Raw genomic sequence first — 15,092 nt, forward strand, 5'->3', positions numbered from 1 at the left:
ATTATCTTTATTAAAATCAGCGTTTATTAAACTCAGATTTCCTTTATTGAAAATTGATTTACAAAACTAGTTTTACCCCACATAGATCATGCTATGAAATAACAGATACATACTGAAAAGTAACAAATCCTTCTTCTATAAGAATTAGATAAAAATGATCATATGGTCTGCCTTTGATCTTATCTGTAATGTCTAATTCAGGGAGCAGCTTCGGTCCTGGAGGGTCACTTCGGCTGCATTCGAAACCGCATACTTCCCTACTATATAGTAGGGAAAAACAGTAGGCGAGCGAAAAAGTATGTACGAATCATAAAAGAGTAGGCGAGAATTACCTGGGTAATGTACTAATTCTCGCGAGATTCGGACGTACGTATACTTATAGTGCGTTCGAATATTTCTACTTTCCTACTATATAGTAGGAGAAAACTGTACGTGAAAGAAGTATGTTCGAAACGTATTCATAAAAGAGTAGGCGAGAAGTTCCCGGATGGCTTACTGCTTCCGGACAGATTTTCAACTGCAGTCCGGTGGATACTCTTCTATCTGAGTGATGTATGTGTGCTATTATGTAGAACAAATCTATAAATTAACTAAACATAAGTTATCTATTGTATCTATTTTGTCCATTAGTACTGTTGATAAATTGAGGAACATTTATGTTGGATAAAAAGTTAAAACAACCTCAACATGTAAATGTAGTGTTGAGCTCATAAATCACAGAGGTAACGTGAATCTTGTCTGGATGTTACAGGGACAGAAGAACAGATGTGTGTTTGAGGGACAGAAGAACAGATGTGTGTTTGAGGGACAGAAGAACAGATGTGTGTTTGAGGGACAGAAGAACAGATGTGTGTTTGAGGGACAGAAGAACAGATGTGTGTTTGAGGGACAGAAGAACAGATGTGTGTTTGAGGGACAGAAGAACAGATGTGTGTTTGAGGGACAGATGTGTGTTTGAGGGACAGATGGATGAACAGATGTGTGTTTGAAGGACAGATGAACAGATGTGTGTTTGAGGGACAGAAGAACAGATGTGTGTTTGAGGGACAGATGAACATATGTGTGTTTGAGGGACAGATGAACAGATGTGTGTTTGAGGGACAGAAGAACAGATGTGTGTTTGAGGGACAGATGAACAGATGTGTGTTTGAGGGACAGATGAACAGATGTGTGTTTGAGGGACAGAAGAACAGATGTGTGTTTGAGGGACAGAAGAACAGATGTGTGTTTGAGGGACACAAGAACAGATGTGTGTTTGAGGGACAGAAGAACAGATGTGTGTTTGAGGGACAGATGTGTGTTTGAGGGACAGATTAACAGATGTGTGTTTGAGGGACAAAATAACAGATGTGTGTTTGAAGGACAGATGAACAGATGTGTGTTTGAGGGACAGAAGAACAGATGTGTGTTTGAGGGACAGATGAACAGATGTGTGTTTGAGGGACAGATGAACATATGTGTGTTTGAGGGACAGATGAACAGATGTGTGTTTGAGGGACAGAAGAACAGATGTGTGTTTGAGGGACAGATGAACAGATGTGTGTTTGAGGGACAGATGAACAGATGTGTGTTTGAGGGACAGAAGAACAGATGTGTGTTTGAGGGACACAAGAACAGATGTGTGTTTGAGGGACAGAAGAACAGATGTGTGTGAGGGACAGATGAACAGATGTGTGTTTGAGGGACAAAATAACAGATGTGTGTTTGAGGGACAGAAGAACAGATGTGTGTTTGAGGGACAGATGAACAGATGTGTGTTCGAGGGACAGATGAACATATGTGTGTTTGAGGGACAGATGAACAGATGTGTGTTCGAGGGACAGATGAACAGATGTGTGTTTGAGGGACAGATGAACAGATGTGTGTTTGAGGGACAGATGAACAGATGTGTGTTTGAGGGACAAAATAACAGGTGTGTGTTTGAAGGACAGATGAACAGATGTGTGTTTGAAGGACAGATGAACAGATGTGTGTTTGAGGGACAGAAGAACAGATGTGTGTTTGAGGGACAGATGAACAGATGTATGTTCGAGGGACAGATGAACAGATGTGTGTTTGAGGGACAGATGAACAGATGTGTGTTTGAGGGACAGGTGAACAGATGTGTGTTTGAGGGACAGATGAACAGATGTGTGTTTGAGGGACAGATGAACAGATGTGTGTTTGAGGGACAGATGAACAGATGTGTGTTCGAGGGACAGATGAACATATGTGTGTTTGAGGGACAGATGAACAGATGTGTGTTTGAGGGACAGAAGAACAGATGTGTGTTTGAGGGACAGATGAACAGATGTGTGTTTGAGGGACAGATGAACAGATGTGTGTTTGAGGGACAAAATAACAGGTGTGTGTTTGAAGGACAGATGAACAGATGTGTGTTTGAGGGACAGAAGAACAGATGTGTGTTTGAGGGACAGATGAACAGATGTGTGTTTGAGGGACAGAAGAACAGATGTGTGTTTGAGGGACAGAAGAACAGATGTGTGTTTGAGGGACAGATGAACAGATGTGTGTTTGAGGGACAGAAGAACAGATGTGTGTTTGAGGGACAGATGAACAGATGTGTTTGAGGGACAGATGAACAGATGTGTGTTTGAGGGACAGGTGAACAGATGTGTGTTTGAGGGACAGATGAACAGATGTGTGTTTGAGGGACAGAAGAACAGATGTGTGTTTGAGGGACAGAAGAACAGATGTGTGTTTGAGGGACAGATGAACAGATGTGTGTTTGAGGGACAGAAGAACAGATGTGTGTTTGAGGGACAGAAGAACAGATGTGTGTTTGAGGGACAGAAGAACAGATGTGTGTTTGAGGGACAGATGAACAGATGTGTGTTTGAGGGACAGATGAACAGATGTGTTTGAGGGACAGGTGAACAGATGTGTGTTTGAGGGACAGATGAACAGATGTGTGTTTGAGGGACAGAAGAACAGATGTGTGTTTGAGGGACAGAAGAACAGATGTGTGTTTGAGGGACAGAAGAACAGATGTGTGTTTGAGGGACAGAAGAACAGATGTGTGTTTGAGGGACAGATGAACAGATGTGTTTGAGGGACAGATGAACAGATGTGTGTTTGAGGGACAGAAGAACAGATGTGTGTTTGAGGGACAGAAGAACAGATGTGTGTTTGAGGGACAGATGAACAGATGTGTGTTTGAGGGACAGATGAACAGATGTGTTTGAGGGACAGATGAACAGATGTGTGTTTGAGGGACAGGTGAACAGATGTGTGTTTGAGGGACAGATGAACAGATGTGTGTTTGAGGGACAGAAGAACAGATGTGTGTTTGAGGGACAGAAGAACAGATGTGTGTTTGAGGGACAGAAGAACAGATGTGTGTTTGAGGGACAGATGAACAGATGTGTGTTTGAGGGACAGAAGAACAGATGTGTGTTTGAGGGACAGAAGAACAGATGTGTGTTTGAGGGACAGAAGAACAGATGTGTGTTTGAGGGACAGAAGAACAGATGTGTGTTTGAGGGACAGATGAACAGATGTGTTTGAGGGACAGATGAACAGATGTGTGTTTGAGGGACAGGTGAACAGATGTGTGTTTGAGGGACAGATGAACAGATGTGTGTTTGAGGGACAGAAGAACAGATGTGTGTTTGAGGGACAGAAGAACAGATGTGTGTTTGAGGGACAGATGAACAGATGTGTGTTTGAGGGACAGAAGAACAGATGTGTGTTTGAGGGACAGAAGAACAGATGTGTGTTTGAGGGACAGATGAACAGATGTGTGTTTGAGGGACAGATGAACAGATGTGTGTTTGAGGGACAGAAGAACAGATGTGTGTTTGAGGGACAGAAGAACAGATGTGTGTTTGAGGGACAGATGAACAGATGTGTGTTTGAGGGACAGAAGAACAGATGTGTGTTTGAGGGACAGATGAACAGATGTGTGTTTGAGGGACAGATGAACAGATGTGTGTTTGAGGGACAGAAGAACAGATGTGTGTTTGAGGGACAGATGAACAGATGTGTGTTTGAGGGACAGATGAACAGATGTGTGTTTGAGGGACAGATGAACAGATGTGTGTTTGAGGGACAGATGAACAGATGTGTGTTTGAGGGACAGATGAACAGATGTGTGTTTGAGGGACAGATGAACAGATGTGTGTTTGAGGGACAGAAGAACAGATGTGTGTTTGAGGGACAGAAGAACAGATGTGTGTTTGAGGGACAGATGAACAGATGTGTGTTTGAGGGACAGATGAACAGATGTGTGTTTGAGGGACAGATGAACAGATGTGTGTTTGAGGGACAGAAGAACAGATGTGTGTTTGAGGGACAGAAGAACAGATGTGTGTTTGAGGGACAGATGAACAGATGTGTGTTTGAGGGACAGATGAACAGATGTGTGTTTGAGGGACAGAAGAACAGATGTGTGTTTGAGGGACAGATGAACAGATGTGTGTTTGAGGGACAGATGAACAGATGTGTGTTTGAGGGACAGATGAACAGATGTGTGTTTGAGGGACAGAAGAACAGATGTGTGTTTGAGGGACAGATGAACATATGTGTGTTTGAGGGACAGAAGAACAGATGTGTGTTTGAGGGACAAAAGAACAGATGTGTGTTTGAGGGACAGAAGAACAGATGTGTGTTTGAGGGACAGAAGAACAGATGTGTGTTTGAGGGACAGAAGAACAGATGTGTGTTTGAGGGACAGATGAACAGATGTGTGTTTGAGGGACAGAAGAACAGATGTGTGTTTGAGGGACAGATGAACAGATGTGTGTTTGAGGGACAGATGAACAGATGTGTGTTTGAGGGACAGATGAACAGATGTGTGTTTGAGGGACAAAAGAACAGATGTGTGTTTGAGGGACAGAAGAACAGATGTGTGTTTGAGGGACAGATGAACAGATGTGTGTTTGAGGGACAGATGAACAGATGTGTGTTTGAGGGACAGATGAACAGATGTGTGTTTGAGGGACAGAAGAACAGATGTGTGTTTGAGGGACAGAAGAACAGATGTGTGTTTGAGGGACAGAAGAACAGATGTGTGTTTGAGGGACAGATGAACAGATGTGTGTTTGAGGGACAGATGAACAGATGTGTGTTTGAGGGACAAAATAACAGATGTGTGTTTGAGGGACAGAAGAATAGATGTGTGTTTGAGGGACAGATGAAGAGATGTGTGTTTGAGGGACAGATGAACAGATGTGTGTTTGAGGGACAGATGAACAGATGTGTGTTTGAGGGACAGAAGAACAGATGTGTGTTTGAGGGACAGAAGAACAGATGTGTGTTTGAGGGACAGATGAACAGATGTGTGTTTGAGGGACAGGTGAACAGATGTGTGTTTGAGGGACAGGTGAACAGATGTGTGTTTGAGGGACAGAAGAACAGATGTGTGTTTGAGGGACAGAAGAACAGATGTGTGTTTGAGGGACAGATGAACAGATGTGTGTTTGAGGGACAGAAGAACAGATGTGTGTTTGAGGGACAGATGAACAGATGTGTGTTTGAGGGACAGATGAACAGATGTGTGTTTGAGGGACAGATGAACAGATGTGTGTTTGAGGGACAAAAGAACAGATGTGTGTTTGAGGGACAGAAGAATAGATGTGTGTTTGAGGGACAGATGAACAGATGTGTGTTTGAGGGACAGATGAACAGATGTGTGTTTGAGGGACAGATGAACAGATGTGTGTTTGAGGGACAGAAGAACAGATGTGTGTTTGAGGGACAGAAGAACAGATGTGTGTTTGAGGGACAGAAGAACAGATGTGTGTTTGAGGGACAGAAGAACAGATGTGTGTTTGAGGGACAGATGAACAGATGTGTGTTTGAGGGACAGAAGAACAGATGTGTGTTTGAGGGACAGATGAACAGATGTGTGTTTGAGGGACAGATGAACAGATGTGTGTTTGAGGGACAGATGAACAGATGTGTGTTTGAGGGACAGAAGAATAGATGTGTGTTTGAGGGACAGATGAACAGATGTGTGTTTGAGGGACAGATGAACAGATGTGTGTTTGAGGGACAGATGAACAGATGTGTGTTTGAGGGACAGAAGAACAGATGTGTGTTTGAGGGACACAAGAACAGATGTGTGTTTGAGGGACACAAGAATAGATGTGTGTTTGAGGGACAGAAGAACAGATGTGTGTTGAGGGACAGATGAACAGATGTGTGTTTGAGGGACAGAAGAACAGATGTGTGTTTGAGGGACAGAAGAACAGATGTGTGTTTGAGGGACAGATGAACAGATGTGTGTTTGAGGGACAGAAGAACAGATGTGTGTTTGAGGGACAGATGAACAGATGTGTGTTTGAGGGACAGATGAACAGATGTGTGTTTGAGGGACAGATGAACAGATGTGTGTTTGAGGGACAGATGAACAGATGTGTGTTTGAGGGACAGAAGAACAGATGTGTGTTTGAGGGACAGAAGAACAGATGTGTGTTTGAGGGACAGATGAACATATGTGTGTTTGAGGGACAGAAGAACAGATGTGTGTTTGAGGGACAAAAGAACAGATGTGTGTTTGAGGGACAGAAGAACAGATGTGTGTTTGAGGGACAGAAGAACAGATGTGTGTTTGAGGGACAGAAGAACAGATGTGTGTTTGAGGGACAGAAGAACAGATGTGTGTTTGAGGGACAGATGAACAGATGTGTGTTTGAGGGACAGATGAACAGATGTGTGTTTGAGGGACAGATGAACAGATGTGTGTTTGAGGGACAGATGAACAGATGTGTGTTTGAGGGACAGATGAACAGATGTGTGTTTGAGGGACAGATGAACACGCGTGTGTTTATCCGGTGGAGAGAGGCTCATGAAGCTGAATGCTGCCATCAAAGGCTTTGAGTGAGTATACTACAGAAATGAATAACAACAACTATTTACATATTAAGTTGTAGTTTAGTTTCCGTGTCCAGGGATCGGGTTGTCTAGGCCCCCGCCTTCGACTGTCGCCCGATCCTCTCAGCATCGACCCATTACGGTCCCTCCTGTAGGTGGTGAGCCCACCGGAAAGGCGGCCCCACGTTGCTCCTTCCATACCGGGCGAAGTCACGGTCCTTGGTTTAATTTTCCTCATAAGGGTTTTTAGAACCGCTCTTAGTCTGACCCGTTGCCTAGGACCTGTTTGCCTTGAGAGACCCTGCCAGGGGCATATAGCCCCAGACAACATAGCTCCTAGGGTCATTCGGGTACTCAAACCCCTCCACCACGTTAAGGTGGCAGTTCAAGGAGGGGCCGATAGTAGAACCTCGGGGGCCGATAGTAGAACTTCAGGAGGAACAGTGCGGTTTTCGTCCAGGCCGTGGAACACTGGACCAGCTCTCTATACCCTCTACAGGGTGCTGGAGGGTTCATGGGAGTTTGCCCAACCAATCCACATGTGCTTTGTGGATTTGGAGAAGGCATTCGACTGTGTCCCTCGTGGCGGCCTGTGGAGGGTGCTCCGGGAGTATGGGGTCCGGGGTCCTTTGCTAAGGGCTGTCCGGTCCCTGTACGACCGAAGCAGGAGCTTGGTTCGCATTGCCGGCAGTAAGTCAAACTTCTTCCCGGTGCATGATGGACTCAGGCAGGGCTACCCTTTGTCGCTGGTATTGTTCATAACTTTTATGGACAGATTTTCTAGGCGCAGCCAGGGGCCGGAGGGTGTCGGGTTTGGGAACAACCCGATTTCGTCTCTGCTCTTTGCAGATGATGTTGTCGTGTTGGCCCCTTCAGACCAGGAACTTCAGCATGCACTGGGACGGTTTACAGCTGGGATGAGAATCAGCACCTCCAAATCCAAGGCCATGGTCCTCAGTTGGAAAAAGGTGGCTTGCCTACTTCAGGTTGGTGGAGAGTCCCTGCCTCAAGTGGAGGAGTTTAAGTATCTTGGGGTTTTGTTCACAAGTGAGGGAAGGATGGAACGGGAGATTGACAGACAAATCGGTGCAGCTTCTGCAGTAATGCGGTCGATGTACTGGTCTGTCGTAGTGTTGCGGCTTAGCTCTCGATTTACCGGTCATCTCGATTTACCGGTCAATCTACGTTCCTACTCTCACCTATGGTCATGAGCTTTGGGTCATGACCGAAAGGACAAGATCCCGGATAGAAGCGGCCGAAATGAGCTTTCTCCACAGGGTGGCTGGAGCTCGGTCACTCGGGAGGAGCTCAGAGTAGAGCCGCTGCTCCTCCGCATCGAGAGGGGTCAGCTGAGGTTAGACTTAACTCTTCTTAGACTGCGGAAGATGGATGGATGGAAGTTGTAGTTTATTTTAATTATTGTAATTTCAAACAGAGCTATTACAGCACTTTTCTGATTCTTGATTTCTGTTTTGGTCTTCTAAATAATACTGAAATCAAATGAGATTGTGCTGTTAAAATTACTGCTTTTGTGTTATGTTTGTGCATTTTTGTAGGATCTGAAATGTCTGCAGACTGGTGTGAGCACTGAGGATGAAGAGCCCAGAGCTGAATCCTGGAGATGAGACCCTCCATCACTCCACCGGCCCTTATGAGTCCCTCTATCACTCTGGCCCTTATTGGCTCAGATTGTGAAGCACAACACATCACGCAACAACCTCCAGCACTCCGGCACGGCTCACCTCTGGCGGTCCGCTGGTTCATCAGAATAAAGCCGCTTAAAACTATTGAGCAAGGGTTTGAGAAACTGGATATCTTGTTGGTTTTATACAAATTACTTAAACAGAGAATATTTGTTTTCGTTTAAATCAGATAATTTAAAACTACACACTTAAATGTTTATAAAGATATATAGCTCATAAATGTGTGACAAGTATTCGCTGAGTTTTGTTTATGTTTAGAGACATGCTCAAGAAAAAAAAGTTCACAAGACGGAGAGGCAGAAAGCACACCCTGTTTAATTTCTTTATTTTACAAAAGCACAACGTTTTGTTTTGATTCTAAGTGGACACATACAAAAGTAGACATCTCACAGATTCTTTTTTCATATTTATTAAGTCTGTATGACCATAAATGACGGAGTAATTCAAGTCTATTCAGCTGCTATGTGAAAAAAATTGCGCAAATCACGCCCGCGTGATTGCCGACCCCAGAGGGTTAAGACTGATATGATATGGTATAAATACACATACAAATTTTAAATATTCATAATGGCTAACATAGAAATAGTGCAGAACTTTAAATAGGCCCATTTCTGAAGCAATTTTTCATAAAATGTTTTAATTTTGTCAAAATCCTTTAGATCCTAAAATCCTGATTGTTTTCAGTTTTAAATTAATCTTTGAATAACAGATTTCCAATGGGTCTGTTTAAGCCTGGTCATTCATGCTTTTTAAATTATCAGATAGGCTATCCGTTTTGTCAAAACTGTTCCATTTACACTGGGCAACATAACTGTCTCTGCCAAACGAATATAAATCTAATCTTTAATTCCTGCACTACATGCAAATTTAACAGCGTTCACGTCAAAGAAAGTAATATCAAAATTAAAGCGCGTCGGCTTGCTGAAGAGATGTTCAGCTACTTCTCTGCTGTGCTGCAGTAGCTCTGTCATATCTGGGTACCGGGAGCCGTTATAAAACGCTCTTGCATGTTTCGTTTTTACCATTTGTGGCTTCAACAACCAGATGCAATCTGTCCAGTTTTATCTGGAATGCGAATGGAGCGTCTGGTGCGAGTGATTTCAATGTTAAGTCAATGTAAAGACGCGTTTAGGCGCGTCTAGAGGTCCTGCGGCGTGAATGAGGCGTTTAGCGTGGCGCGGTAGACGGGAATTCGCAATTTCACTTTGGACGTATGAATGAATTCTAAATGTTCAAATAGCTGATTTTATCCATACTTTACGGTACTTTATCCAAATGAAATGCATACATCTCTCTCACTTTTGCTCGCGTGCCAGCGATTAACCCTCAGCGTTTCAGTGTTGGCACGCGTGCCATAGGTTGCCTACCCCTGCTAGACCACTTGTCTACTTGCATGACGTATTTCCTCTATTTGGCTAAGTGTTTGAGTAGGTGTAAAGACTGCAAGTGTGTGTAGAACTTTTCATCACTTGATGGGACATACTTATAGTCTTGCAAAAAAGGCTAGTGTTTACAGAGCTTTTATTTATTGTATTTTCAATACTTTGCATTTTAAAATAAACTTCTACATGCTGTTCAGTAGTCGCTATGTAACTAACAGAAGACACACATTTAAAATTGTGGTGCTTCTAATTAAGTGATAACAAAAGTTGCAAATGTTGTACAAAATAGGCCTACACATACCATACTCATTCTTTGCACCAATAAAATGTGCAACACTTTGTTTTTACTACTTTGTTTTCCTCAACATCTCACGATTTTGGGGATATTTAAGGGATCTTCTATCGCCCTACAATCCATCGCGCTCTTTAAGATCGCTAAATTCGAGGCTTCTGGTCGTACCTAGGATATCTAAGTCCACTAAAGGAGGGAGGGCGTTTTCACATCTAGCTCCTAAACTCTGGAATAGCCTTCCTGATATTGTCCGAGGCTCAGACTCGCTCTCCCAGTTTAAAACTAGATTAAAGACGCATCTCTTTAGCCAAGCATTCACATAATGCATCTCATACCTTTTATACTAGTTAAATCAGATCAAATGCATTCATATTATGAACAGCAGCTACGCTAATTATTTCCCATCTGCTTTTTTGCTGCATCCCGAGATAAATAGTTCGCCAGCTCCAGTTATGTATCCAGCCTCTGATGGAGACTTCAGATGCCCCAACGCCTGTGAAGAGACGACCCAACGCCGGCGATATGTTATGCCCTAAATGAATACATGATTAACTAACTGTATTTTTTTCTATGTACATTTTTGAAATGCATTTTCTGTAAAGCTGCTTTGAAACAATTTGTATTGTGAAAAGCGCTATACAAATAAAATTGAATTGAATTAAACAACATTTAATATAATACAATATTTAGCTCTACAGTCTATTCTGATTTATTAACACAGTTTTACTGATCCATAATAAACCACAAACCCAGGATAGAGCGGTTGACTGAATGTGGTCTGGACTGTGTGTATGAGGCTCATTGTGTCAGAGACGCTGTAGAAGGACAGAGTTCCTGCACTGTGATCCACATAGACTCCTATTCTCCTGCTGATGGGCTCTACAGTGATTTCAGTCTTTATCTTGTGTTTGAATGAGTAACTAGAGGGATAGCAGATCAAACTCCAGGACTGATCATTAGATCCAAACACACACTCATTACCTTCTCCCTTCCTGCCGATGCTCTTATATGACACTGATATAAACACACGTTCACCACTCCACTCAATCTCCCAGTAACAGCGTCCATACACACTCTCTCTACACAACACCTGACGCACATCATCAAATCTGTCTGGATGATCAGGATACGACTGGACTGTGTTAGTGTCAGTAATCACTCTGTTCCTCTCAGACAGACGGAGGAGTTCATTCACTGTGTTCGGATCCAAAGTGAACTGATGGGAATCTGATGGAGATAAAACACATCAGAATCAGGAATTATGAATCAGTCTGATCTTTTAATATATCTGAACTCTTCATGTTCAATATATCAGCAGTGTCTCAGTACAGTTGACCAGATATCCTGTGAAAATCATCATTTACATGATAGACTCTAAAACTCTCCTGTCATGTTTTCTTTCATCTTCTACAGGAAGAACATGAACACACTCAATGAGTTTTTCTGCTTGTTTTCTTAGTGACTTACATTGTAGGAAGTCGTTCCTGGTCCTGGGAACAATGTTGGTGACATTGACTGTGGAAATCAACAAACATGAAGAGTTTGATTATCATGTCAAGAGAAAATTATCCCTGCATCCGTTCCTAAGACATTTCTAATATGATCTTCTACATGATATGAGATGATGGAGGATCATTTCTGAGAGCAGAATCTCCAGGACTTTACCTCTGTTAGAGATCTTCTTCAGCTCCTCTTTCCAGAAATCCTCCAGTTTGTCTCTCAGCTGACGGACAGATTCTCTTACTCCATCAAAAGAGGAGAGAGAACTGGAGGGATTGTCATTTACGTCTGTAGATTCAGGAGGAGCTGAGAGAGACTGGAAACTCTACAGAAAACAGAAATCAAAACTCATCACCTCCACACTTCAGCCAATAACCTGCACTACTGTTAGATTTGTGTGGAAGTCTCAACAGAAAGAAAACTGGACAATCAATTTTCTAAATGGGTTTAGGTTTGGATTATGAGCACTTGTGACTATATACAGTATATACAGTTGCAATCAAAATGATTCAACCCCCATTTAAAATCAGGTTTATTGGCTAAATTTACAGATTTGCAGCTGTTTGCAATAAACAAAAGTAATTTAAATAACTCAACACAACAAATGGTTTTAAGTGGTTTCCCCAAATTCTACTGAAAATGCAACTTTTAATGACTTCTGCAGTCTCAAAATTATTCAACCCCTTCATGGCAAGCATCTTTATTACCTAGTAGAACACCCTTTTTCTGCTTTGACCTACTACAAACAAGATGTATAACCAGACGTCAGCTTCTGGTAGCGTTTCTGAAGAATCTTAGCCCATTTCTCATGAGCAATGGCCTTCAGTTCAGTAACATTCTTGGGTTTGTGTGCTGCAACTGCCTTGAAATCCCACCAGAGATTTGCTATGGGGTTCAAGCTAGGTGACAGTAATGGCCAAGGTAGAATCTTCCAGGACTTCTTCTGAAACCAAGTCTTGGTGGAATTTGAGTTATGCTTGGGATCATTGTCCTCCTGGAAGGTCCAATGACGACCAAGCTTCAGCTTCCTCACTGACAGTATTAAGTTTTCTCCTAGGATTTCCTGATACTTCAACAAATCCATCTTGCCTTCCACAGGCAGCAGGTTTTCAGTGCAGAGGATGCAAAACAGCCCCAGAGCATCACCGAGCCCCATCATGTTTAACTGTAGGCAGAGTGTACTTTTCAGCACATGCTTCTTCTTCCTCCAGACATACTGCTAATCCATAGCTGTTCACTCACGTAGCCCCTTTCTGTCAACACTGCATTGGCTCCCAACATTGTATTTTTATATTTTTTATATTGCTGATTACTTACAAAGCACTAAATGGTTTAGCTCCGCAGTACTTGAGCGAGCTCTTAACACATAGTCCTTCACGTCTATTGCGATCTTAAAATTCCGGCCAGTTAATAATACCTAGAATATCAAAATCGACTGCTGGCGGTAGATCCTTTTCCTATTTAGCACCAAAACTTTGGAACAGTCTTCCTACCATTGTCCGGGAAGCAGACACACTCTGTCAGTTCAAAGCTAGATTAAAGACACATCTCTTTGGCCTAGCATACACATAACACATTGATCAGCCAGAACTGGGAACACTTCCCATAAATTCTGATGTACTCATTACATCATAAGAAGAATGGCGTCTACGCTAATATTAGTCTCTCTGTTAATCCCGAGGTCCGCCGTATCCGGATCTGATGAAGGACCTGCGCCTGGACACAACGACAACGCAGTCCTGAAGTGTCAACTAGTCTCTCCCCTGTGAAGGCCTCCTTCCCTTCCCTTTAACTCTGTACAGATAAAACGTTATCAAAATGATTCCAGTTCGCATGTATACTTGGAAGTGACTAAAAATTCTGTATTATGCAGGCCAGACAAGTAATTTGGTGAGGTCAATTTGTAAAGAAATATATGTGCACATATATTTTAAAATGCGCATACCTATAGACTAAACACATAATATGTGCACGCCGTCAACGTTTTCACAGATTCACGGTTTTGAATTTTACACGGAGATGATAACGATTTTCAAAAATTTTCAAAACTTGCACCTTGGAACCCATTTCAAAGTTTGCGTTCTCGAGCCACCAAACACTGTTGTCATGCAAATTAACGGCCAGAACACATTAAACGTTTTCTGTTTTCAGTTATTATCACTGTAAAGCTGCTTTGAAACAATCTATATTGTTAAAAGCGCTATATAAATGAAGGTGACTTGACTTTTTGTATCCTGTTCCTTGTTTGTGAAGGGCTATGATATCTTCTCTTAATTTTTTGGACCATTCTTTTGACTTGCAGTCAAATGTGACACTTAACAAACCTAGCCAGTTAAGATATTTTGTGTGTTCTAGCTCAAGCACACCTGGTGTAACTAATGAAGCCCTTGATTAGTTGCATCAGGTGTGCTTGAGACAACACATTTTTTGCAGATTTGTACTGTTGTAAGGGATTCTTTTCAGGGGGTTGAATCATTTTGAAACTGCAGAAGTCATTAAAAGTTGCAATTTCAGTTGAATTTGGGAAAATCACTTGAGACATTCGTTGTGTTGAGCGATTTCAATTACTTTTGTTTGATTTGTTCATTGCATACAGCTGAAAGATTTTTTGCCAATAAAACTGATTTGCAATAGGGGTTGAACAAATTTAGCTCCAGAAGAAAGAGTTAAGATATGCTTTCCTAAGAGATTTCCAGAGCTGAACTGCATTTATAAGTGTCTCTTTCAAAAGAAGATGATCAGATGAGAGTCTGACTGAAGTGTTGATCTGTGTGTTCGGTTATTATATAATCATCCGTCAACAGCTCATTCTGCTCTCATGAAATGTTTCTCTGTGAGTCACTTGCTCAAGTCCACTATGACCCTCTTCTTCTAGATCTCTGTTACCTGCAGGAACTGGATGTGATCCTGTGTGTGTGAAAGCTGCTCCAGCTCAGTGTCTCTCCTCTTCAGATCATTGATCTCCTGCTCCAGTCGCTCCAGTCGTCCTTCAGCTCGACTCACTGCAGTCTTTTCCTGATCTCTGATCCGCTGTGTCGCCTCAGAGCTGCATCTCTCAATGGAGCGGATGAACTCAGTGAAGATCTTCTCACTGTCCTCCACTGCTGTCTGTGCAGAGCGCTGTTAGGACACACATCACAATCACACAGTGAGCTTCAGTGAGTCCTGACTGAGACTTCTCAAACTTCTCTTCTTCTCCAGACTCACCTTATGAGACTCCACAGCCTCTCTCAGCTGCTGAAGATCTTTCTCTCTCTGCTGGATCCTCTGCTGGAACGACCTCTGCGTCTCCTTCAGCTGGTGCTGCAGCACGAACAAATAACAGAGATGTCAGTTTATACTACTTTCACTATATCATCATGTGATATCTTTTTTTTATGAAAAAGGTTGTGTTGATAA

General features: G+C 42.6%; 1 protein-coding gene across 1 annotated transcript in view; it reads right to left on the bottom strand.

Annotated features, from left to right (window-relative positions):
* Positions 1 to 9,300: 9,300 nt before the first annotated feature.
* The window catches only part of LOC307004551 (uncharacterized protein), a 30,901-nt gene continuing 25,109 nt past the window's right edge, over positions 9,301 to 15,092 (bottom strand). The window contains exons 13-17 of the mRNA XM_079623868.1: positions 14,901 to 14,996; positions 14,580 to 14,813; positions 11,859 to 12,018; positions 11,661 to 11,708; positions 9,301 to 11,420 (exon numbers count right to left, since the gene is read on the bottom strand). Of these exons, the coding sequence (XP_079479994.1) occupies positions 10,906 to 11,420; positions 11,661 to 11,708; positions 11,859 to 12,018; positions 14,580 to 14,813; positions 14,901 to 14,996 (1,053 nt within the window). The 3' untranslated portion in view covers positions 9,301 to 10,905. The remainder of the gene's footprint in view (positions 11,421 to 11,660; positions 11,709 to 11,858; positions 12,019 to 14,579; positions 14,814 to 14,900; positions 14,997 to 15,092) is intronic.

Source organism: Phoxinus phoxinus (assembly GCF_949152265.1).
Source record: "Phoxinus phoxinus genome assembly, chromosome: 9".
Lineage (NCBI taxonomy): Eukaryota > Metazoa > Chordata > Actinopteri > Cypriniformes > Leuciscidae > Phoxinus > Phoxinus phoxinus.